At 37.7% G+C, this 27,380-nt stretch overlaps 2 protein-coding genes across 3 annotated transcripts; one reads left to right on the plus strand and one right to left on the minus strand.

The window, feature by feature from the left end:
• Nucleotides 1-4,107: 4,107 nt before the first annotated feature.
• On the plus strand, nt 4,108-7,176 carry LOC104228284 (small ribosomal subunit protein bS6c-like). Its single transcript, XM_009780729.2, has 2 exons — nt 4,108-4,593; nt 6,698-7,176. Exons 1-2 carry the CDS (start codon nt 4,243-4,245, stop codon nt 6,935-6,937), a joined length of 591 nt encoding a protein of 196 aa, XP_009779031.1. The 5' UTR covers nt 4,108-4,242; the 3' UTR covers nt 6,938-7,176.
• Nucleotides 7,177-7,839: 663 nt separating this feature from the next.
• LOC104228283 (2-oxoisovalerate dehydrogenase subunit alpha 2, mitochondrial-like) lies at nt 7,840-25,601 on the minus strand. 2 transcript variants are annotated; one of them, XM_009780727.2, is made up of 9 exons: nt 25,306-25,601; nt 10,964-11,101; nt 10,567-10,749; nt 9,914-10,071; nt 9,706-9,805; nt 9,277-9,388; nt 9,043-9,182; nt 8,308-8,490; nt 7,840-8,216 (listed from the first exon to the last, which is right to left on the minus strand). In XM_009780727.2, the coding sequence occupies exons 1-9, from the start codon at nt 25,501-25,503 to the stop codon at nt 8,049-8,051; spliced, it is 1,380 nt and encodes a 459-aa protein (XP_009779029.1). In that variant the 5' UTR covers nt 25,504-25,601; the 3' UTR covers nt 7,840-8,048. The 2 variants fall into 2 exon arrangements, with proteins under 2 accessions (XP_009779029.1, XP_009779030.1); XM_009780728.2 differs by lacking the exon at nt 10,964-11,101 and having other exon boundaries at nt 25,306-25,600.
• Between the last annotated feature and the right edge of the window lie 1,779 nt (nt 25,602-27,380).

A 27,380-nucleotide genomic window follows, 5' to 3' on the forward strand; every position in this document is an offset into this window, starting at 1 on the left:
TGTTCATCTCATATCTAGAATTAATTATCCCTAACTAAGATTTACACTCTATCTTCTTATTTAATTAGCTTGACAAAAAGGCCCCATATTTTTTTTTGGTCAAATACCGTCCCCACTATGGAAGCAGTATCTCTTATTATTTTAGTTCTTTCCATTCGCAACATATACATATTTTCTCCTTCACTTAATTGAACTTAAAATAATAATATATTTGTTATTTAAACAATATAAGATCACCAATTAAGCGAAACTGTGTCTTGAAATTGAGGCTCGTGTCTTGAAGCTGAATCAATGTCCTAAAGTTTCAAAAAGTGTCTTGAAATTTAAAACAGCGTGTCTCTATAGCTCAACTTAGATGTGGCTATGTTTTAAATACTCTGCAAAATGTTGAATATTTTTTAAACAACTACCTTAAAAATGGTTACCGATGCACTTAGCCCGATAATTTTTCATGAGAAAACTACCCTCTATATAGCCCCTCAAAATTTTAATAGCCCATGTTTTGTCCTACTTACAAAAAATGGCCCTTCGGGCCAAACGTATTGCATATAATAGCCGAAAAAAATGAGTATGACAACACAAGCGCCTGTAGCTCAGTGGATAGAGTGCATGTTTCCTAAGTTGAAGGTTGTAGGTTCGATCCCTACCTGGTGCGATAGAGCAACCCTTTTTTGCCTTTTTAAATGTACTTCTGCCTCTGATAACAATTGAATGAAATATGTAATGCAGGTCAATTGAATGCACATGATGTTAGATTATTAAATTTCATGTGTAGCTTGTTTTCAAGATATGCTATCATGATAGTTTCTTATTTTTATATGATGGAATAATTAAATGATAATGAGGTTTTGCAAGGCCCTTCTCTTCTTTTAAGCTATCGAACTTGAGTGAAGCATGAGCACCAATCTCGGGATTGATTTTCAACCAAATCCAAATTGAGATTTCATCGTGACAGTATTTACAATATTTTACTATGTCAACTTGAGAAGGTGTATTTTGAGAAGGTGTTAGTAATCCAACATTATTTTGCAATGTATAAATATTGTATCCTAAGTTCGACAGTGTATCCTTAGTGTATATTGAGCCTATCTCGAGTGTGCTTGTGTATCTAAAGTGTATATATTTGTGTATCCCAAATGTATTTTGTATCGTGAATGTATAATCTGTCAGAACAATGTATCAAAATTGTATATAATATGTATTTTCTAATATGTAAATATAGTGTATATAAATTATATACAATTTTGTATGTGTAATGTGTGCACACTGTGTATTTGGAGTGTATCATATATTTTTGTATAGTGACAGTCTTTTTTGTATATATATTTTGTATAGTTACATCTATTTTGTATAGTTACATCTATTTTGTATATTTTTTATATAGTGACAGTCTATTTTGTATGTTTTTTGTATAGTGACAGTCTATTTTATATATTTTTTGTATTTTGTATAGTGACAGATTTTGTATATATTTTATATAATGACGGTCTAGTGTATATAAATTATATAGTGGCAATCTATTTAGTATATTTTTATATAGTGACAGTCTATTTTGTATATATTTTGTATAGTGACGGTCTATTGTATATAAATTGTATAGAGATAGTCTATTTTGTATATTTTTTGTATAATGACAGTTTATTTTGTATATTTTTTATATAGTAACAGTCTATTTAGTATATTTTTTGTATAATGATAATTTATTTTTGTAATTTTTGTATAGTGACAGTCTATTGTATATAAATTGTAAAGTGACAGTCTATTTTATATAATTTTTGTATAGTGAATGTCTATTTTGTATATATTTGTAATATATCAATATTCAAAAAACAATCTGCTCTCCAATCTAATACAGTCTAAAAATATAATACATGGTCTACCTCTACATTGGACAAAATAACACAATTGAGATTTGCATATGTGATTTTTTGTTTGACAATAATTACAAAAGTGTTAAGAGTGAAAGCTAACTGTGAAGATAAAACAAGATAATTTGTTAAAACGGGAAGATAAGAATTACCCCAAGAAAATAAAAGGTTGTTAAAACCTAATAAAAAAGCAATGAGAATAGAGAGCGACAAGAATTTAGGAGTGAAACCAGTGAATGATTTTCTATTAGTGGATTCAAAAACATAAAAAGGTAAATAAATAGGAAGAAGGAGAGAAGGAAAGCCATCAGATTGAACCCAAGTAGAAACCCAACGACTTGCACCTTTGTAAAAACATAAAAAGGGACGTTTTATCTTGGATGGAAGAACCGAACTTTATCGTGAAATTGAAATCAAAACTCAGTTAGTCTAACCCACTGTGCTCGATCTCGTTGGCTTTAGATTTGGACGGAAACTCAAATACCGGCGACCCTCCATTAAATCCGGCGACTCTTTCTTCTCGTTTTATTTACTGTTTTGGGGATTTTGATATTATAAAAATCTAGATCTGAAAGATGGTTTGCTTGCTAATTTGAATTTCGGTAGATCTGGCCAGTATATAGCTTTTCTGACGACCGTGAAGTTTTCCGGCTAAATCATTTCGGGCCGGAAATTATTTCTCCAGTGAACCTGTATTTGTTTGTGTATTGTTGTTACTATGAACTTGTTATGCCGGAGATTTAATCTCCTTTGTAAGATCCATTTTTTTTTTTACAGAGTTTGTGGGCCAGATATATAGTTTGGTGGCTAGCCACTAGAATTACTTTTGGGCTATAAAATACATATTATAATTTTGGGCTACCGAATGATATTTGTTTTGCCCGATGGGCTATAAATGAAGTTCTCTCATTTTTCATTTGACAGCTTCATTCGTAGCTATTTATGGGCTGGCCGATCCAACCAATAATATTTGTCATTTGATAGCTTCTGTCTGGCCGGTCCAACCAAGATATTCGTGAGCATTTTAGTTGGGTTGGATGATCATGGAATATTCTAATCAAAATGAATAGTATCACATTATAGTGGAATATGTGCCACTTGCACAAATAATCACTTCTAATATTGCTCTTTAAATTATGATCACAAATTAGAAATTAGTGCAACGTTAGCCTTAGCCAAACTTCAATCTGCTAGTATGAAGTTTGATCTGGTGCAAATTAGTAGTCTTCGAAGTTCGAATTAATGCAACTTGCTAGTTTGAGGTTCGAACTGATGCACCTAAACTTAGACAACTAAGTTTATAAGAAGAGGAGGGAGGCAGAAGAAGAAGCAGGAAAGAAGAGGAAGACGAATAGCCAAAATTAGCTTATTTTGAGAATTGTTTTTTTTTCAAAAGCGTTTTTCTCAAAAGTATTTTGGGTGAAAAACAGTTTGTGTTTGACTAATTAATTTGAAAAATACTGTAGACACTGAAATTTTAACAGATCAAGATAAATCCTAAATTCAAGACAACTCTTGAAATATTAGGAGCCTATTAGGGTTACTTGGTGGCTACTATACCCAAACCCTAATTCATGCCTATAAATAAGGCTATATGTGTCCTTAAAAGATGATCTCGGTAATTCCATAAACTCTCGGAATGTGCACAAAGAGATCAAATATGAGATCTCCGAAATTCCATGAAACTCTTGGAATATTCATTAAGAGATCAAAGACATGTCAAATATGTCTTGCTTAATGTCCTACGTTCGAGAAATATGCCGCTAAGGCACTCGAATCACGTAGAATAAATCGGATGGAAGAATCAAGGAATAAACAGAGTTGTAACCTGCAATGTTTATCAATAAAATCTTTTTTCCTTTATATATTTGTAATTGCAATTTTATTTTTCTGTGCATAAATTCGTTGCAAACAAGCACTTTTGAGCATCAATTAGTGTTTGCCAAACTTTTAAAAAGTGTTTCTAAGTGTATTTTTTCAAAAAATCGCTTTTGGGGAGAAGTTACTTTTATTCTGCTTCTCCAAAAATGCTTTTGCTTCTACCCAAAAAGCATTTTTTTTCCGAAGCACTTCGACTTTGAAAAAAGGAGCACTATATTTTTAGAAAAAATTACGTTTGACTTTGGAAAAGCTTGGCCAAATATGCTAGAAGCCGATGTGCCAATAGTGACTAGGTTTGCAATAATTGTTATAAATTTTAGATAAAACCCAGAGAAGTGGCTAAATGGTTAAAATAATCCTATTTTTCTCTGCCAACACATGGGAATGGGATCAACTCTGCCTTCCCCCCTTATCCAATCTCTTCCTCTTTGTAATCGACTCCCAGTCCACACCTTCACCATATGCAGTAACATCAGAACCAATTCACAAGAAAATGGTACTATCCCCAGCTTTGACCTCCACACCCTCTTCGTTCAACCCCTTCTTAACGCTTTCTCATTTTCACCCATTCACGACTTTCCCCATAACTTCCAATGCCAAAAATGTGAACCATTCTTGTTTAATTGTGAAGGCTCAGACTTTAGAATTTTCGGGTTCCTTCTTTGAACGTGGGTTCGGGGGAGATGACGACCCGCCAACTGCTCCCGGGTCGGGCATTACCGCTGTTGAAGATAAAGAGGAGCCCCAGTGCCCTCCTGGCTTGAGGCCATATGAAACTATGGCGGTTTTGAGGCCTGATATGTCTGAAGATGAGCGACTCGCTCTTACCCAGAAGTATGAAGAGGTATGAATATTTGTAGAACAGTTTGTGCACATTACTTAATTTGGGCGTATAGTGTTAAAATTCTTCACACTGTCCGTGCATAAATATATATATGATTTAATGTGTTGACTGTGTTATATATATAGTTCTTGGCTTGCTTAGTTGATGATAAAGAACATTGTAGATTTTCAAGTGCAAGTATAGGCTCAAGATAAGAATGTAATTATCCTCACTTGTATTGAGAATTAGCTGAGGGAAAATGAATGCAGGAATAAAAATAGTAATCCGAAATAGTTTATGCTTTGTTTCCTGTCATTCTGAAGAGATTAACAATAGTGAACACTCAACCATATAGAAGCAGTTCTTTAGTCCTTACAATAGGACTCTTTCACTTACTATTCTTTTTGTTCTTGTGAATAACTCACAAATGATTAGTAAAAATAAGTTCTTTGCTGAAACCATGTCAAAGGTGGACGGTTTAAAGAAGGAAAATTTCGAGCTGTTGATGACTTGAGCACAGGATTCTTAGAGTGCACTCTTCCTTTTTCATTTCCCTCATTGGCATTTAGGCACTGTTGTGAAAAATATTAGCTTTTCAGTCTAATGGTACTTTCTGAATGGAAGTTCATGTTTCATTTAGGGAGAGAGGAGCAAAGCAGTGTAGGGAGGGATTTCCTTTCTGTCTCAACAGTTTATTCACTTATTGGATTATCTAGTCTTGGGTCCTATGGGAAATACATTTTAAGGGAAAAAAGACCTGCTTGGCACGTAATATCTTGATCAACAGATTGCTATTATTGTCGTCATTTTTCCTCTTATCACTATGTTGAAGCTTGTTATTTTAATTTGCCCCTCATTTTCAGAACTACAGCAACTTCTATTAGAAAGATAGAGATTTGGTGAAGCATGGGAAAAAAATTACATAGAATTACGCAAAAGGATTACTCAATGGCAACGAACTATGTCTCATCTTTCAGTCAAATGAATGGAAAAAATGTTCTGCAGTGTGTGAAATCCATGATATACCAAGAGAAAAAAGAGGAAACTTTATATGTTGAAATTCTATATCAAAGAAAATCTGAGCATACATCTTCCCCTCCTCCACCATTTCACCTATGTTTTTTCCAAATTTCTTTGCAATTCTACTTTTCAAACATTTACTGTCAAATAGATGCAACAATAAGTGCTAATGTTTCCAATCTATTTGTTTTCTGGCTCAACTGCTCCATTTAACCATACAAAAACTTACTTGAGCCCAACCTACCGGGGTTTGGGAGGGAAGGAAACAAAAAACAACTAGATTTCTGTACCATTTATTCTTTTCCCGAACATGGGAATCTCTTATCCTTGATGCCCTTTATGCACTGATCTCATTTTCTCTGGTTTGGTAATCGCTCTTCAGCCCACCATCACCAAAGTTCTCATAGCCAAGTGATAAGGGTATGACCTGTGTTACTTTCATTTCCCCTTAAGAAACTGAAGTACAACCTATGACAACTGTAGGTCTAACGATAAATCTAAGAAGTGTCTCCTCTCTGAGCCTCGACTACCTCACTCAAAGTCTCCGTCTGCATAAAGTGCGACAAACCTGCTTTTCTTCTTTAGGGCCTCGCAACCTCTTTTTTCCGTCCTCCCTATTCTGATTGACCAGAATAACATTGTTTCTTGCAATCAGTTCTTGACCAGATTCAATATCTCTCACACTCACCTTCATCCTCTCCAAGCAGTTACTATCTAAAGTCAACAACATGCTTAATTAGAACATAACCATTTTGCTTTATCAGATATGTCTTCTTATTTCAGCAATAAGTACCTAATTTGGATTCTTTTTAAGAGAATTTCATCCCGTCAGTATTATTTTGATTTCAGCTCAAGCTTGAATTGGTGTCTAAATTGTTGCTACAATTCTGATCTTTTACACTGCATATAATCTATATATCTATCTTCATGCATCGCAGATTGTTAGTATTTACCTTACAAAGCTATACAAAGTCCTGTGTTTTCTTCCCTTAAGTTCAATTGCACACAAGATGGTCATATTTGAAATAAGGTTCAACCGTTGGGTCTTAGACAAGTGTTTCCAGGTGTTCTCCAATGTCTTTTTGCTTTTCTTTTCCTTGGACAGTTGCTTGTTGCTGGTGGTGGCATGTATGTGGAGGTGTTCAACCGAGGGGTTATTCCCCTTGCCTACAGCATCAGGAGGAAAAATAAAGCTGGAGAAACCAATACTTACTTGGACGGGATCTACTTGCTGTTTACTTACTTTACCAAACCCGAATCCATGACAGCTCTCGAGGCAACACTTAATACTGATGATGATGTTATACGCTCATCCAGCTTCAAAATAAGGAAAAGAAAATACTAGGTAGATTGATTAGTCGATTCATTTAGCGGTGAAAGGGGATGATCGGGAGGAGATAGGTATTACTCATCTCACCTCACTAATGTTATCTTCAGAAATTTTTCGAAGTGATTCAATTTCTAATGTTTGTAAGATTACTGAAAATTGCAAATACTCCAATCCGGCTTCATTGTAATGTGTACATTATTGAGCAGCTGATAGTTCTATCTGAGGCTTGAACACAGTGCATCTATTTTCTTCTAGTTTCTTTGGTGCCAATTTAATATGTTAAGGATTTTAAAGCTTGCCATTTAAAACATGAGAAGTTACATAATCTCCCTCTTCTCTCTCCTTCCGTCCCTCGATCTATGGCTGGTGAAAGGGGGATTTGGTACCTTAGAGTGGCTTGTTTGACTGGTTTATGAAAAAAAAAAATGAAGTTGAGAAACTATATTTCTCGTTTGCACCCAAGGGTATAGCCCAACATTCTCTATGTTTGTGAATTGTGATATACCAGACTAAAATAGTACTACTAATTATTTTGATCATTAGTTCTAAAGTATAGTCCCCATTAGCTTTATCGACTAGGTGTATCGGCTATATAGTAGCTCCATGTCAACTTCATTATAATTAACCAAAACTAAATTATAGTTACGTATAATAGATCATTGACTTTAATTCTTATTAGTAAACAGTGAAAATAGAGTAAGTGCATGTTTTAAATTTTTTTTAAAAAGGGAGAAAACTCTCAATTCTTTCTTCAGTTAGAGTATCTGTTTGCCTCCACCTTGATTACATTGCCTTGTTTTGGCTGTGTCGATTACTTATTGAAAAGAATAATTTGTCATCGCTTTATTCATATAATCAGTTTTCTCTTAGTAGAGTTGAAGACAAAACTAGTTTATGGTAGGAACATACAACATCCATTTGCAAAGAAGATAAACGAGTTCAAACTTCATTTAACTTGGATAGTTCGTGCAGTTTCAGATTACACACACACACATATTACTGTATCATATTACATCTAGGATATTACTGGATTTCAAGGGGGCCAATTTCAGATTGAAAATTCTAGAAAATGTAGCAAGCTCCTGTACTTATCTATAACCAGAGGAGATATATATATATACATAGCCTATAGAGTCATATTAGAAGGATACTCTTTTGGACCTCTCTTCACAGCATCTCTAATATACCTCTCTTGTTCTTGAAGATTTGATGGTATTTGGTCATAAACATCTGTAAACAAATCTACCAACGGAGGTTTCTCTTCTTTCTCAGCAACTTGAATTGCTTGCAACACCTACATTAATTAAATAGATAATTAAACAAATAAATACTGTAATAGGTTAGAAGAAAATCAAATAGACATTTTAGAATTTTGAATTTTGAACCTGCTCTCTGATATTTCCCCGGAATTCGAATTCCTCTACATCACTCCACCAACCATTTTTCTGTATCCATTTTCTGAATCTGGCGACTGAGCTTCGTCTTCTCCAGTACTCAATTTCCTCCTTGGATCGGTACTTGGTAGAATCATCAGACGATGCATGGTCGCCCACTCGATAAGCCATGGCCTAACAAGTGTTATATACGTACAAATGAAGTTTTATAAGCAAAGGAATAGTATCTTTATAATACTGCTAAGATGAATAGTAGTCAAGTTCCTGAAAGGGGTCCTAGATCAACGCTAAATTAAAGTTGTCTTCTGACCTATAGGTTATGCGTTCGAGCCAGGAACCAACCACTAATGCTTGGATTACATCATATCTCTTTGGGTGCGGCTCTTCCTCGGTAGACGCGGAACCAAAATTTGAAGTTACGGGTTCAGTATTCTGGTTCTTTTACGTCACTTGATTTTAAATTAATCATTTGTACATATTCCATGAATTTCACAAAACAAATACTTAATTAACCCGTATGCGAAGGTCTAGCTTCGCCTTTGTTCCTCGGACCCTGTGTGAATACGGGATGCCTTGTGCACCGTGCATGTAGTTTTTATATAGATCCTTGAGATTCAACGTCATTCGTAACTTGAACTATATTTAGTTGTATCACAACATATATATGAGTAACTTGAACTATATTTAGTTGTATCACAACATATATATGAGAGAGATGAATTTCACCTCGACTAATATTGGCCTTTGTTCCTTTATTGCCATTTTACGAGCAGCACGAATAGCACTATAAACTGCAAGAGCATCATTGCCATCCACTCGAATGCTTCGAACTCCATAAGCTTGCCCTTTAATCGCGATTCCATCACCTACATTAAAGAAATATAGGAGAATAAAAGTTAAGTATATGTGGTATTTCGATTATGTTTGGTATAATAAAAGTTATTCTCAGAAAGAAAATACTTCGAAATTGTTCGGCCACAGGGGTGCTAATTGCCCATCCATTATTGCGGCATACAAATATAACAGGAACTTCCAGAACTGCTGCAAGATTCAAAGCAGCATGGAAATCTCCCTGAAAAAAAATTCAACACAAAAGCTCATTAAAATAATATATTATACTGGCCCGTTTGGCCATAATTTTTTTTTTTTTTGGAAATTTCACTTGAAGCTGAATTTCGAAATTTTTCGGAAATTTGAAAAACTCCAAAAAGCTGTTTTCCAAAATTTTCACTTCAAATCACTCATAAAAATTCATAAATAGCTCCAAATTATATTCATGTCCAGACACAACTCTAATTTTCAAATACCATTTTTTACTTTTAAAGAAAATCACATTTTTCCGGAATTTTATAATTATTATGACCAAACGCCCGCTTAATCCAAAATCACCTCACTAGTGGTACCATCTCCAAAATAAGTGACAACACAAGCCTCTTTTGTGTCCATTTTCAGAGAATAAGCCACGCCTACTGCCTGTGGAAGCTGTGTGCTGGAGAAATGAACGTTAATATGCTTAAATTAAATTGCTGGATTTGATGAGATATATATGATCTGAATCATTTGTTTGGAGAAAATTAAAAGGGGCATAGATTCTTACGCTATAGTTGAAGAAACGGTGAAGTAATTGAGCTTGTTAGAACCATAATGTATTGGCATTTGCCTTCCTTTCCCATTGTCACCCTTGTTTCCTAGCAATTGATTGGCAAATTCTTGTAGGGTGAAGCCACGCCATAAGAGAACCCCGGGCTCCCTGTACTGCAAACAATAACAACAACTACACCTCAAACTTGCATTTAGCATAATAAAATTCATAATAAAATGTTTAAACTTGCATTTAGCATATTAAAAGGCGGGTGCTGAGGCATAACATTTTACTTGTCATGTGACGGAACTATGGTCAAGACTATCAAATAGCCGAGCTTAGGGACAATTAAGACAAAAGATAATTCAAATATGTACTGAAGAATCAGTGTCATTTTACTTCTACTATTGGCTAGGGCACAGGCACCTTGTTCCAACATCGAAGTTTTTTTTAATAATATGCACGTACAAAATAATAATAGTAAATAAAATTAAAAATTAGGTATAAATATAAAAAATGACACTGCTTGCTATTACAGTAACTTATTCATTTGCTTATTTCTTCTAAAATTCTTGGGTGCGCCACTGTATCTAGCTAATTAGTTGTGTGCATTTTATTGTTAGTTTGTGATAGCACAATGAACTGGAGAAATAAGACAGCCAAATAACCTGAGGCAACACAATGTCATCTGAGGTGAGGGCAGCAGCAGAAGCTATGTTTATGACTTCTTCTCCAAGAGTTGTTAAATAAAAGGATAACCTGCCCTGTTTTTTTGCTTCATCGAAAATGCTGTCCATAATTTGAAGGGTAACCATTTTTCTATACATTTTCACTGCTAAATCTTTGCTCACCTACCAAACACAAATCACATTACATGAAAATTAATTTCTACTGGTACTTAACTATTTGCGTGCACTAGAAAAAAATAAATTAAAATGAGTATCATACATATCATTTAACTGTAGTTAAGTGATAAACATTTATATGAAAGACAATAATGTTCAGCATTCTTTGATTTAGTGTAAATACAACATACAGGTAATTGTTTTACCGAATTGAAATTACCTGCTCGAATACACTGCCTGGAATTTGATAGCCATTTTTGTCAAGAACTCGATAACAAGCTAACCTTGTTTCGGATGATTCAGGAATGAATTTCATTTGAGAAGTAAATGGAATCTTTCCTCCTGGGAAATCCAAGGCCTGGTAATGGAGTATTAACTAGCTAGGAAGATAGGATCATCTAAAATTTCACAGAATGATGAAAATCAACATAATGTTTCTTTCAAACATAAAATAAAACTATCGGGTTAATTTCACTGATGCTCATTCAACTATCTTTTAATTTCACTAAAGTCACTTAACTATTTTTTGTCACTTAAAAGTAATTAAACTTTATCAGTATCACTTAAAAGTCATTTTGGCTCAAAACCCTACCATAAATATGACATGGAATAAACTTTAATGAGAAAAATCCAAAAATAAATGTCACATAAGCTTAAATGGATCATACCCACTTTAAATCCATTTCTTCCTTAATTTGATTTGACCCATAACCCAAATGGGTTTCAATAAGGGGAAAACACACACACCCCTAATAAAATTAGATCTTATCATTCTTTTGTGGGGTTTTTATCGTACAAATACAATCTTTCTTTTGTCTAAACAATTGCAATAGGTTGTCTGTAATTGCATGTTCATTGTGAAAATAGACTCTTATTAGCCTTATTATTATTCTTGTATACTTATGATACATTAATATATTATGTTAGATGAATACAATACTATTTTAATTTCACTAAAAAATTATAAATATGTTATGTGAGTTGGATAGTAGTATTTTAACTTCAGTAGAGCTATAAAACAACTCGGATGGGGCATACAAACAAGATAAGAATTTTTTAGTATAGAATAATTATAAATGAGCATTATGTAACAGAAAAGGCAAGAATTTTGTAGTATAGGACAATCATTTTAAACTAATGTGAAATTTAAATTTTTTTATTGAAAGTATTTGGGTTATGGGTCAAATCACATTAAGGAAGAAATGGATCTAAAGTGGATATGATCCATTTAAGTTTATGTGGCATTTATTTTTGGATTTTTCTCATTAAAGTTTATGCCATGTCATATTTATGGTAGGGTTTTGAGCCAAAATGACTTTTAAGTGACAATGATAAAGTTTAGTTACTTTTAAGTGACAAAAAATAGTTAAGTGACTTTAGTAAAATTAAAAGATAGTTGAATGATCATCAGTGAAATTAACCCTAAAACTATCCCAGTTTAAAAGCTTGTGAATACAATTATCACAATATTATCTTAATCAACTTCTTAGCATAAAAAGGAGAGAGAGAAAAACAAAGAATAAATCCCTTTTGATTGATATTAACATGAATATAATGGTTTGTATACGGTTAAAATCGGGCTTTCCTAATTTTGTATGGCTAACCAAAACCGGGGTGGCAACCCAAGGCTCGGCCTCGCATTGCAGCGAACCATGGTACAGAGACGGATTGCTAAGCTCGTGAATCAATGACCGATCAAGATCGAGACCAGCCGTGATCGAGACCGAAGTGGGAAAGAGATCGAGCGAGACCGATAGAAGCCTACTAAGTCGAATAACAGAAAGCCGAGATATACATGATCGGGCAAGGATCATGGCGGAAATCTCAACACATATCGAGTCAGGACCGGTTATTTAGCCAATCATGGGATTTCTTTTCGGATTTAGAATTGTACCATAAGTGAAATTCCTCTACTATATAAAGGGGGTTCAAATCGTTTTATAATCATCATATTCACGCATAAAAAAACAATATATTACATTTTCTCTTAAGCTCTATTGATTAGTTCATACAACTCAATTGCATACTCATTTGGTTCGAGGGCGATCTAGCTCGAGGGCCATAATCGGTCATTATATTGGTTTGCTTTATTCTACTGTTAATTTCTAACATTATTTCTCATATTTCTTAGTTTGTTCAAGTGAAATCACATATCCTTAAAACCACTTATAAGTTTAATTGTTATTCAATTTTAAGAGTAAACAGTTTGGCGCCCACCGTGGGGCTAAGGATAATAGTGATTGCCTGGTACAATTTTCGTAACACACACTATTTTACGCTTGTTCTTTAAAATGTCTTTGATTCCAGGATCAATATGTCAAATTCTCAAGTAGCACCCACACACACAGATAATGGCCTTGGCCTCCACAGTGAGAATGACAACATAGCCGCCCCAGGAAATGGAGTACCTTCAGTCAACCCCGATGGATCCCCAACTGTGGACCCAATCGACGTCAGCTCCCATATTGCAATTAATGGGAATTTGGCCGTCGATCCTGAAAATAGTGTCCGCAGAGATGTTTGACCAGCCGATCAGAACACACAGGGCAGTGAAGAAGGCGGGATTAGCCTTTGAATGATATTCGAAATGTTGCAGACTCAACAAGCTGTAATAGCACAACTCCAAAATCAGAACCGTGCACCAAGTAGGATCGAGCTCGAGCCATAGCAAGAAATTATTCACAGAGCCGAATCAATGCCAAAGAGATTGAATGGAGGAGAATCGGAGACCAATCCTGCTACCATAAAGATGCCCGAAGAACTGACAAAGCAAATCGAGACAGGGGAAAAGAAGATCTAGGAAAATGATAAGAAGGTGGAAACTTATAACTCCAGGGTTGACCAAATCCCGAGGGCACCACCAATATTGAAAGGACTAGATTCCAAAAAGTTTGTGCAAAAACCTTTCCCCCTGAGTGTGGCTCCGAAGCCGATCCCTAAGAAGTTCTGTATGCCCGAGATTCCGAAGTATAATGGGACGACATATCCAAACGAACATGTCACCTCATACACGTGTGCCATCAAGGGAAATGTTTTGGAAGATGACGAGATTGAATCCGTATTGCTGAAGAAATTCAGGGAGACTCTATCAAAGGGTGCTATGATATGGTATCATAATTTACCACCTAATTCTATTGATTCATTTGCTATGCTTGCAGATTCTTTTGTAAAGTCACACGCCAGAGCCATTAAGGTCGCTACAAGAAAGTCTAACCTTTTCAAGGTAAGGCAGAAAGACAACGAAATGCTCAGGCAGAACGAATGGATTTGCCATCGGTCACTGACGATTGGGCTGTTCAAGCTTTTACTCAAGGTCTCAAAGCTCAGAGTTCCATAGCTTCACAGCAGTTAAAGCAGAATTTGATCGAATATCCAGCTGTCACTTGGGCTAATGTACATAATCGGTATCAGTTGAAGATTAGGGTCGAGGATAATCAACTAGGGGTCCCTTCTTGGTCCGTTTATCCAAACAGGTACATCGACAGAGTTAAAAGGGATATCGATCGGGAACCACGATCGAACAGAGATCGATATCAACCATACAGTAGAGATCGGAGGAAAAATGGGCCCGAACGCAACCCCGTTTGGAATAACAGAAGCAAAGATCGAGGACAGAGCACCCGAGGACTCATGAGTAAGAGTGGTTTCAATAGGGATGTCGGGCCCAAAGAAGCACCTCGATTATCAGAATATAACTTCAACGGAGATGCATCTGCCATTGTATCGGCCATCGGATGTATCAAAGACACCAGATGGCCTCGACCTCTGCAGACCGATCTGGCCCAGAGAAATCCAAACCAAATATGCAAATATCATGGTATCCATGGCCATAAAACAGAAGATTGTAGACAGCTAAGGGATGAAGTAGCCCAATTGTTCAATGAGGGGCACCTTCGGGAATTCTTAAGTGATCGGGCCAAGAACCACTTTAAAAACAGATATTTAAATAGACAGAACAACCAAGAAGATACACAACATGTAATTCACATGATCGTTGGAGGGGTCGATATTCCTCAAGGACCGGTATTTAAACACACCAAGGTGACGATCACAAGGGAAAAGCGAACTTGGGACTACTTACCAGAAGAGACCTTGTCTTTCAATGACGAGGATGCAGAAAGGATCAAACAAACTCACAATGACGCACTGGTAATATCTGTCCTTATGAGTAAAATTCAAGTTAAACGTGTTTTGATCGATCCAGGTAGCTTGGCCAACATTATTCGATCGAGGGTTGTAGAACAACTCGACCTACAAGATCAAATTGTTCCCCTAGCCCGAGTACTTAATGGCTTCAACATAGCAAGCGAAACCACCAAAGGTGAAATTCTTTTGCCAGTAAACGTGACCGAGTCCATCCAAGAAGCAAAATTCCATCTGATCGAGGGTGACATGAGGTACAACGCCTACTTGGAAGGCCTTAGAACCATAACATGAGGGTAGTACCCTCGACCCTTCAGCAAGTTCTAAAGTTCCCGACATCAGAGGGAGTCAAAACAGTGTACGGGGAGCAACCCGCCGCCAAGGAGATATTTGCAATCGATGAAGTAATACCGGTGCCGACACTTTTATCAGTAAAGGGATTGGATTCGAAAGGAAAATAAGAAGCCAAATAAAAATCACAGATACCAACCTCGACACAATTAGAGAAGCGGGGGACCGATGAAGATGACGACTATTGGATCCCTTTATCTTTCATTATTCCCGATGACTCCGACGCCACCAAGTCAACGGTCGAAGAGCTGGAACACGTCGCACTAGCCGAACATCAACCCAAATGAAAGGTATACTTGGGCACGAGGCTAAGCCCCGAGCTCAGGAAAAAACTTATTCATTTCCTTAAAGCTAACATGAATTGCTTTGCTTGGTCCCACCTTGATATGACAGGGATCCTGCCGGAAATTACCACTCACAAGCTGAGCCTAGACCCTAAATTCTTCCTGGTGAAGCAAAAAAGAAGGCCCAGTCCTAGATTAAGCATGCCTTCATCAAGGATAAGGTAACCAAATTTCTCAAAATAGGATCCATTCGGGAAGTAAAGTATCCCGAATGGCTAGCAAACATAGTGGTAGTCCCTAAGAAGGGAAACAAACTTAGAATGTGTGTAGATTATAAAGACCTGAATAAATCATGCCCCAAGGATTCTTTTCGTTTGCCTAATATCGATCACGATTGATGCCATGGCCGACCACGAGACTCTCAGTTTTCTCGATGCCTATTCCAGGTACAACCAAATACAAATGAACCCGGAAGACCAGGAAAAGACTTCGTTCATCACGAAGTATGGCACCTACTGTTATAATGTAATGCCATTCGGAGTAAAAAATGCTGGTGCAACCTACCAACGCCTAGTAAATCGAATGTCCGAAGAAAAAATAGGAAATCTATGGAATTTTATATTGATGACATGCTAGTTAATTCCCTGCGAGCAGAGGACCATTTAAAGCATTTGCATGAGACCTTTGATATACTGAGGAAGTATAATATGAAGCTCAACCCAGAAAAATGTATGTTCGGGGTTGGCTCGGGCAAGTTTCTTAGCTTTATGGTGTCCAATCGAGGGATCGAGATCAACCCCGATAAAATTAAAGCTACCGAGGATATCACGGTTATAGATAATGTAAAGGCCGTGTAGAGGCTAACGGGGTGCATAACCGCCCTAGGTCGATTCATTTCGAGGTCCTCAAATAGGAGTCACTGTTTTTTCTCACTACCAAAGAAGAAGAACAATTTTGCATGGACTCTAGAATGCCAGTAGGACTTAGAGGAACTAAAGCGGTATTTATCGAGCCCGCCACAACTTCATACCCCGAAAGTGGACGAACAGCTTGGCGGTTTCGGACATAGCAGTAAGTGGAGTCCTAGTCTACGAAGAACAAGGTACGCAATTCCCTGTCTATAATGTTAGTCGGACCTTAGATGAGGCCGAAACTAGATATCCGCACTTAAAAAAATTAGCGCTTGCTTTAATAAGCGCCTGTAGGAAACTAAAACCATATTTCCGATGTCACCCAATATGTGTTGTGATAACTTATCCTCTTCAAAATATTTTGCATAAACCCAAACTTTCGGGTCGATTAGCCAAATGGGATGTCGAAATAAGTGGGTACGATATTGAGTATAGACCCCGAACTGCCATCAAGTCTCAAATCTTGGCAGACTTCATGGCTGACTTTGCGCCGGTCCTCGTACCCGAGGTTGAAAAAGAACTGCTGATGAAATTGGGTACACCTTCAGGAGTTTGGACCCTTTTTATGGACGGTGCTTTGAACGTGAAGAGGTATGGACTAGACATCGTGTTAAAATCACTCATGGGTAATATAGTTAGACAGTCTATCAGAACTATAAAAGTTGCAGGTTTCGAACTAGCTAAAAGTTTGGGAGCGGATATCATAGAGGCCAAGCGTGATTCCTTCCTCATTGTAAACCAAGTTAAGAGGACTTTTGAAGTCCGAGAAGACCAAATGTAGAGATACTTAGATAAACTACATATAACTCTACATCGATTTAAGGAATAGACCTTGCAGTATGTACCTTGAGAATAGAACAGCGGGGCCGACGCTCTTGCCAATCTAGGCTCATCGTTCGAAGACGACGAACTCAACTCGGGGACTGTCATACAACTCATAAGGTTGGTTATCGAAGAAGGCCACACCGAAATAAACTCCACGAGTTTGACCTGGGATTGGAGAAACAAGTATATAGAGTACTTAAAGAACGAGAATATCCCATTAGATCCAAAGGAGTCGAGAGCACTGTGCACAAATGCAGCACAGTTCATTTTGTCCGAAGACGGGATACTATTTAGAAGGATGTTCGTTGATCATTGGCAATATGTTTGGGACCGGGAGATACAGATTACGTCATGCGGGAAGTTCACGACGGCACTTGTAGAAATCATTCTGGTGCCAAATCGTTGGTCCACAAAGTAATCAAAGCAGGGTACTACTGGACCGATATGGAGAAGGATGCAAAGGAGTTCGTTCGAAAATACGACCAATGCCAGAGGTATGCGCCAATGATTCACCATCCCGGAGAGCAGCTCCATTCGATCTTATCCCCATGGTCGTTCATGAAATGGGGAATGGATATCGTCGGCCCTCTTCCATCCGCCCCAGGCAAAACTCAGTTTATTTTATTTATGACTGATTATTTTTCTAAGTGGGTTGAAGCACAGGCTTTCGAGAAAGTCAGAGAAAAAGAAGTCATAGACTTCATTTGGGATCACATCATATATCGATTCAAGATGCCCTCCGAGATCATATGTGATAATGGAAAGCAATTCATCGGCAACAAAGTAACTAAATTTCTCGAGGATCACAAGGTCAAAAGATCCTATCGACGCCTTATCATCCCAGTGGGAACGGACAAGCCGAATCGACCAACAAAACCATCATTCAGAATCTTAAGAAGAGATTGACCAATGCCAAAGGGAAGTGGAGAGAGATACTGCCCGAGGTTCTATGGGCGTACCACACAACATCGAAATCCAGTACCAGAGCAACACCGTTCTCATTAGTTTATAGCACCGAATCTCTAATCACGGTCGAAGTCGGAGAACCCATCATCAGATTTTGATATGCAATAGAAGAGTCAAATAACGAGGATATGAATACGAGCCTAGAATTGTTGGACGAAAAACGCAAAGTCGCCCTCGTCCGATTGGCTGCTCAAAAATAGCGGATCGAAAGGTAGTACAATTGAAGAGCCAATTTTCAACATTTTAACATCAGGGATTTGGTGCTAAGAAAGGTCATCCTCAACACCCCAAATCCAAATGAAGGGAAACTGCGTCAGAACTACGAAGGACCGTACAAGGTTCTCAAAATCATCGGAAAAGGATCCTACAAGCTCGGCACAATGAACGACGAACAACTACTGGGCAACTAGAACATATCACACCTAAAACGGTACTACTTCTAAGGTACGACCCCTTCCATTTTTATTTATCTTTTAAACTAACTCCTGCAGGTGTTTGATCAGAAACAACAATGGACTCCTCAACACGAAGTCTTTAGGTCTGAAAGCACGCGTTACACTCTTTTTCCCTTAGACCGGTTTTGTCCCAAATGGGTTTTCCGACGAGGTTTTTAACGAGGCAACCATTGATGTTGCTAACTTAGAACAAGTCAACAGATCTGAGGCTTCTTTACAATCAACCTCGAATACTGTGGGGCATTACTCTCGAATGACAACTTTTTGTGAGAAAATTACTTCATGGCATCAGGGTCTTGATAGGAAAATTTGTAAGGGAGAAACGGTCAAACGAACCGTGCCTGCATAGTTTGCTCGAGCCCTGGCATAGAACATGTATGCATCTATAATCAATTATAAAGAGAAGTATTTTTCCTTGCCAATATCTCATGCCTTAAAAGAAAATTTCTGCTTTACAATTTCATACTCTCGATCTATTATGTAAACAGGCTCAAGGGTCGATCATAACCAGAGTTCGGATAATTACCCCCATGCTCGGGGATTGCCGTCCGAAAAATAAATTAGACCGACTCATTAAAACTTCAAGCAAGATCGAAGTAAAACAGGAAAATAAGCCCAAGGGGCAAATCCCGAACTAAAGAGGCTACGACCAAATTAACACGGTTCAGAGACGTCCAAATTTCGTAACAAAACAGGATTTCGAATTCTTTCATAAACCGGTTAAAAGGTCTACCCCAGGAAAAATCATAAAAGGCTTCGATAATATCAAACCTCGAAAACTCTAATGAGTACAAAATTGTTCGAGCTCTCGAACAATTTCTTAGTTCATGCTAAGGCATTACAACCTTTGTGAACATAAATGATAAATAAAGAGAAAACTTTGAAAGCCAAAAAGGGTAGAAAATCCTTATATATATGACTAAAAGATCATTTTACAAAGGCCAGATCAGCCGAATACAAAATTTACAAAGTCCTAAGGGTTACTTTCACTTCGAGATCCAGAGATCATTTTCACTCGACTAGAAAGCCTAAGGGTTACCTAATTCCGAGTTCGAGCATGTCCTCACTCGATCATTAAGCTTAAGGGCTACATAAACTCAAGTTCGGTTTATCATTCGGAGTCTATCGATTAGAAAAGGTCAAATGTAAGGCCTATTATCGGCCTTTACCTTCCCCAAACCTCGGACCCTCGAACACAACTTCATGATCTTATGCTAAGGCATTTGACCCTTACATGATATAAAAAAAATAGACAACAGATTCATAAGCCATGGAAGGGAAGAAGTTTCATATATTCATCAATATCTTTTTACAAGGGCCATATGGCCCGATTAAGAATTCTTTACAAAGGTCGGATGGCCTCGACGGAAAAACAAAAAATACTAAGTCTAAGCAGCATGGTCCCTACCGGAGGAAGCATCTTTGCCCTCAAAGTCTTCTTCACCAGATCCACTTAAACTCTCGGAGTCCTCCTCGGGAAAAACCAGCTTTCTAGTCTTCGTTTCGTCTGCCCTAGCAGCCTCGATTTCAGCAGATATATCGAAGCTTTGATCACGGGCTCCTTCAAGGGCCTCCCTTCAAGCCTTCCACTTTGCATGATCCACCATGCTCTTAGCCTGAGCTAGGGTGGCTTCATCATCGGCCTTGTATTGGGTCGCATTAGACTGAGCCTTAATATTGGCCGCGACCGCCTTAGACGTGGCCACCTCGAACTCTTTGGCCAAGTTGGCCAAATGGGATTCAAGCTCATCGACCTTCTTTGCCTGAACCAAGGCATTCTCTCTTGCATACCGAAGCTGAGACTCGGCCGAATCCAGCTCTGCTTGAACGACCTCCTTTTGTGCAGCCAAAATGTCCATACACTTTTAGCCTCAGCTCGTACTTTATCTATTTGCCTTTGGAGGTCCTTGATCTGTTCGAGCCTCTATCGAACCTGCATAATCGGATCGTTAGTTGTTATCTCCAACTCATCCTCACTATCATGAAGGACTCGGAATACCTGCTCGACCATTTCAGCATGCTCATCTCGAGTCGTCACCAAGTCTACCTGAAGCTTCTCACTGAGAAGCTTGTAGGTATCGCATTTCTCAGTGAGGCCCTGGACCTCAACCTTGCGCTCCTCTCAGATTCGAAGAAAGGCCTCATGATGCAACACCGAAGCCTACAACAAAGGACGAAAATGTTAGAAATATCTACGATTCAAAGTTATACAGAGATAATGGAATGGCCCTCGAACTTACATGATTCAGAGCGTGTTGGGCCTCGTTGAACAAGCAAGCAACTTCCACTTCATCCATCTTTGCTTGGTCCTCTTCAGTGACCAAGCATCGGATAAAGATAGCCACCCCTACGGGGGCAGAAAAAACCCGAGCATCCTCTAGGACCGAGATGATAAGTGGCCACTTATGCCTGGGATCAACACTGGGGCCGGGAATTGATTGGTCAGTTTAAAGCTCGAGGAAGCCTCACTCGAGCTCTTCCTCGGTACATCCAAAGTCACCAAGACCGGTGACATCTTCTACCTCATCAAAATAACCACAAAAAAAATCTTCCTCTCCGTGGGCTCCTTCCCCGTGACAAGTCTCCGCAACCTGAGCATCATGTATCATTGAATCAGAAACTGGAGGGAACGAGGGGGATTCCCCAATCTCTATTGCCCCAAGTGGGTCTTTCGAGGCATCACCTCCATTCTGGGGTGCCTCGAGCCCAGTTTATGCATCAGCTTCGATTGCCTCCTCGGCAATCTTCCCAACTCGAGGTGAAGCATCTTTGGCTTTTTCTGGCTCGGGCTCATCAGGTCGAGGTAAAGCAGTTTCGGCTCCTGCCGACCCAGTGGTTCCTTGAATCTTGGTGCCAGCTCGCACACGAGTCACCAGTCCAGAGTCTTCTTCTTCATCATCTTCATCTTCAGCCTCATCCCTTAGCCGTTGGAAAGACTCCAAAGTTACACGGATGACGTTCCCCTTAGGCTTACAAGGCCTCCTAGCCAGTCTTTTCTTTTCTGGGCCAGGAGAGCTCGGAGCCTCTTTTCTTTTCTTCTCTTTGCCCTACTTCGGGGCAGATGATGAAAGAAGTGCCTCTTTTTCAGCAGAGGAGGGACTCATTGCTACATCCTTCCCGAGGCCTACAAAAAGATAAAAATGAGTAAGTCCAATACGAAGGTCGAATGGAAACCGTTCTAAGGAAAGAAGATTACCATGGTTACGTGCCTCCCATTAACCCTTTGATAACTCTATCCAAGCATTCTCAAAGTAAGACTTTTGCGACACTAAGCCTTCGACCCATTGCCTTAGGTCAGGGATCACTTCCGGCATGATGGCCACAACTACAACACAAAAAACTTAGATGAGGAATGACGATAAGAAGTAAAACGGTAGAGATAGATAATCAAAGGCGAGGCAATACTTACGATTCATGTTCCATTTTTCAGAAAACTGCATGTCCTCGGCAGGGATCAGGTTCGAAGTCTCTATTCCGACAAATCGACCCATCTAACCTTGGTCTCGGGTCTCATCTATGCTCGAGAACAGGGGTTTGGTAACTCGATGGTAAAGCTTGATCAACCCTCCTCTATATAACCGGGGCCATTGAGACGCATAGGATGATCGAGGGTAAAAAGATGCCCCTCGATCTTGTTTACAAAAAATCGGAGGAGGATCACGATCCTCCAGAATGATGGATGGATTTGGCCAAAAGTGACATCGTACCTCTTGTAGAAGGCGATGATGATGGGGTATAAGGGACCTATCGTGAAGGGGTAAGTATAGACACTTAGATACCCCTCCACATGAGTGGTGACAGACTCCCTGGGGGTAGGAACTACTACATCTTTGCCTACCCAGTTGCACTCATCTTTCACCTTCTTGAAGAGATTGTCGGTAATAGTACATATGTATCTCGGCATCGGTTCGCATCGACCCGGCGTCGAGGGTGTATTCTCCACCTTAAAATTAGCAGCAGTAGGGCACTTTGTCGGAACGAAGTCCTCTAAGGGAGGCTCCGACGCGGCTTCGGCACCGACAGACCTTGATGAAAAAGCGGTTTCCTTGTGTGGGTCAGTTTTTGAGGTCTTAGCCATTTTTGTAAATGGAGAAGAATAGAATGGAGGAGGAACGCTGGGATATTTTACGAAGAAACAAATAAAGATACCAAGGAAACTGAAAACACAAAGATCTGGAGAAAGCAAAGAACTGTGAAGATTAGGATGAAGGAAATTGAAAGTGAAGTTTTAAAGAATAAAGAAGGTGGCTATTTATTGGTTTTGCAACGACGGTCAATACTAGTAGTGGCCGACCAGCAACTGACGCACATTAAATGCCTAGGAAACTGAACCGATGGGACATTTCGGTCACCTCTGCCGCTTGCGTCACAATGCCTACGTCATGGTAAATCGAGGGGAAGTTCGAAGACTCAATTTGTTTCTTATCTTACACTCCAAAAACTGAGGGGACTATCTGTATACGGTCAGAATCAGACTTCCCTAATTTTGTATGGCTAACCGAAACTGGGGTGGCAGACCAAGGCTCGGCCCTGCATTGCATCGAACTATGATACGGAGACGAATTGCTAAGCTCGTGAATCAATGACCGATCAAGATCGAGACCAGCCGTGATCGAGACCAAAGCGGAAAAGAGATCGAGCGAGACCGAAGGAAGCCTGCTAAGTCGAATAATAGAAAGCTGAGATATCCTTGATCGGGTAAGGATCATGACGGAAATCTCGGCACGTATCGAGTCAGGACTGGTTATTTAGCCAATCATGGGATTTCTTTCCGTATTTAGAATTGTACCAAAAGTAAAATTCCTCTACTATATAAAGGGGTCTAATCATTTTATAATCATCATATTCACGCATAAAAAAGCAATACATTACGTTTTTTTTAAGCTCTGTTGATTAGTTCATATAGCTCAATTGCATACTCATTTGGTTCGAGGGCGATCTAGCTCGAGGGCCATAATCGTTCATTATATTGGTTTTCTTTATTCTATTATTAATTTCTAACATTTTTCTCATATTTCTCAATTTGTGTCAAGTGAAATCACATATCCTTTAAACCACTTATAAGTTTAATTGTTCTCCAATTTTAAGGGTAAACATGTTTATAACTCAAATACAAAGAGAAAATAGGGAGGAAAAATACTCCGTAGATTTTTATTTCTGTTGGGTTTGCGAATAATTGGAAGCTGAAAAAATTAGAAAGCTACATATAAGGTATATGAATCTATTAATGGCGTGATGTCTTTTGAAAAAAAAAAATTACTTGTTTGGCCAAAACTCATAATACCACACCATGTAAGCCCTTCTTTGAGCTGGTTTAATCCAAGACTTTCATTTCTTTCGTCCTTTTGCAGAGCAAAATAGAAAACTAGCCGGTCGTCTTAAATTAATTGCCTTTAATGGTAAAAATATATATAATATGTATATTTTTGTATATAATACACATATATACAAAAAAAATATCGATTATTATTTTTGAGAGAAGCTAAAAATTACATTTCTCTACTTACAAGCTGAAAATAGTACTAGTAGTATTTAAGATGCAAAAGGAAAGATTTAGAATGAGAATCTAAAATGATCCTGCGGTAACCAAATAACTAATGGGGGTATTTTTGAAATTAATAGTGGCTCATTTTAAATATTTTTAACGAAATTACTTTTATATCTTGATACTGCATTATATTTATTTGAGATGGAAAGACTATCAAACCATTCTTGTTTTCATCCAATTTAATTTGATGTTGAATATGATCAGAAAACCGCCCTTTATATATATATTTACTAGTCCCTTGACACACTACCACCGAGAACCTTTGCACAGGGGCTGGTCGAATAAAGAGAATTAATCTGTTAACGCAGTCATTTTTATTTTAATAACTGACTAAATTATTAGAAGATCATTAGTGACTGCATTATGAAAGGAATATAATGAAAGGAGTACAGTATAAAATATAGATTAGATAAATTTTGCCAATGTTTTGTTCATTGTGTAAATTAGGATCATTACTAAAATTTAAATTTTTCGAAGCAAATTTCTCATAATGAATTAAAATTATTTAAACCTATGTGTAATAGTACAACTCAAGGTGAATAATATTACCACCTAAAGGATAAATGTACATTAAATAAATAAACAAACAAACAAACAAATAAGGTGGAGGCTCAGTGTTAAGGGTGTGAGTTTTCTGGAAATGGAGGTAATGGGAAAGTAATCCCTTTGGTATCAAATAGTATAACCTTTTTATTTAGTGTAATTTTATATGCGAATAGTTTAAAATAATTTTTACACAATCAAACTAATTATCTAAAAGATAGCATCTTATTAAATTATTCATAAACTAGTTACATGAAAAATAAAGCAAAACCTGCTATAATCTGTTACTCCTAAATTATATTGCTATTGTAAAATTTGTGTAGGAAACTCTTATATGCGTTAGTCTCGTTGATTTCGTGGGTTCATGCTCAACTTTTCTTACCAAATTAAAAAGTGTAAAAAAAAAAAAAAATCATACTGTCAGTATATCACCGTGGGAGTAAAATACTAAATTGATAAAGCAAGATTATACGTTGATCAGCATGGACTAAAAATTGGAAATAGTATAAAGAAGAAGAAAGTTGATCAAACATTACTTGGTTCTCATCAAGATTAATTTCAAGATGATAATTATCCTTCTCATATTTGTGTGGGCACTCTATTTGCTCTCTTCCTTTTGTGGACTCGAAATAGGAAAATGGCCTTAAACCTCTCTGGTGGAGAATAGATAAGGAACCAGCCCTTTGAAGAAAATGGGAAAAGCTTCTTGTTGATCTTGAAATCCAAGTGGCCATTTGTGTTTCTTATGGGAGAAATGAAAAGAAAAGAGCTAGAAAATGGTGTTATATATATAAAGAAAAATACTACACATGCACTACTCCAATATTGTTAAAGGACGAACGAGTTTCCTCTTTGGGAAGTAATAATAACTAAGAGGTGATGAGTTTGGAATTTACAGGGGCTAAATAAAGAAGAGTTGTACTTCTCCACTTGTTTCTCTTATTTGGTTAGTTAATTTTATTTAGGCTTAATAAATAAATACCCTTGATACAAGGTTAAAGAATTTTGTAACATCCAAAGGGCAAAGGCAGTCTGGTGCAGAAGGTATGCCGAATTCATGTACGAATCGGAGAAGGACTCCACCTCAAGGGGATTGATAAATAGACAGACTATCCTAATTCAAACATTAGTGGTTGCTTCCACGATTCGAACCCCTATACAGGTCACACGCAAACAATTTTACCGTTGCTCCAAAGCTCCCCTTCAAATAAATAGAAAGAAAATTTGAGATCCAATCCGGGTATCGAACTCTGGTGGAAAAACAGAACAAAACAAATAGGGAGAAAATGGTTTTAAAATAACTATATGCACTAAAATAAAGTCAAATATAATCAATGTACACTTTGAAAATGTATTTAGCTACATAAAAATAGGGAAGGAAAAGGAAAACGGATACGTCATATAACAAATAGGGAAATTGCATATTAAGAATGTGTAATTAACTAATTGTCTGTGCTAAGAAGAAAAAAGTTATCAACATAGATAGCAGAGAGAGGAAAAAATAAATAATGGATTTTAAAAACTCCAATTTATGTTCATGTTAGTGGTTTGGGAAAGATTTAGAGCCATATGATAGGTTTTATTTCATCCAAATTGATTTGTCAATGATAATCGATTTTAAGCCAAGTAAAAACGGCAGTAAATGAATATTGTGTCGGTCACATGGCTTTTCGTGCTCTTTTTCCTTTTCTTTTTTTGTGTTAAAAATAAGGTTCCAGTTGAGATCTACCAAGAGGGTGCTAGCTCTAAATTACAAGATTGTGGTAATATTAAGATATTGTGGGTTACCTCTAGGGTTAGGGATAATTTTGTCACGATCCAAACCGATAGGTCGTGACGGGCACCAGGTACCTTACTCAATCGAATACCAACGTAACGTATATTTCATATTATTCTATCATAGGTAAATGAACCGGAGTAAAGTATGAGGGAATACAAACTTATACATATGAAGTACAAATCTATAAGACCAAAATAGTCACTCGTGTACTGAACATAAGACGACAAGGCCATACAATCTTTTACGTACCTGACATCTGTCTACAAGACTCTAAGAATACATAATTTTCATAAAAGTCGGAACAGAATCCCGCCATACCAAACAATACACGCCTAAATCATACTAACCACTCAAGCAACTCCGAAGCAAATGGAGCGCACCAACATCTTCCACTGAGCTGATAGCCTACTTGGAGGGCTCTCGATCTGTTTATCGGGACCTGCGGGCATGAAACGCAGTGTCCCCAGGCAAAAGGGACATCAGTACGAATAATGTACCGAGTATGTAAGATACATAAATAACTACATAACAGACATGGAGAGTAAATGACTCCACCTATAAGTCTGGATAATTTTGTAAATCATGAAATAATTATAGTGTCATGCATATACGTATGAATGTCATGTTGTGCATAGGTACATGTTTCATAACATCATCAGCCTCTGAGGGCATCCTATCATATTATCTCGGCCACTGTGGGCAAAATCATCAACGTATACCATTTGTTCAGGTGGTGGTGCGTATATAACGTCATAACCTTTCTCATATCCCATATACATATATATACATAAATATATACGCGTATATAATGTCATCTGGTCATGGGTCAAT

Source organism: Nicotiana sylvestris, chromosome 10 (assembly GCF_000393655.2).
Source record: "Nicotiana sylvestris chromosome 10, ASM39365v2, whole genome shotgun sequence".
In the NCBI taxonomy this organism is placed as follows: Eukaryota; Viridiplantae; Streptophyta; class Magnoliopsida; order Solanales; family Solanaceae; genus Nicotiana; species Nicotiana sylvestris.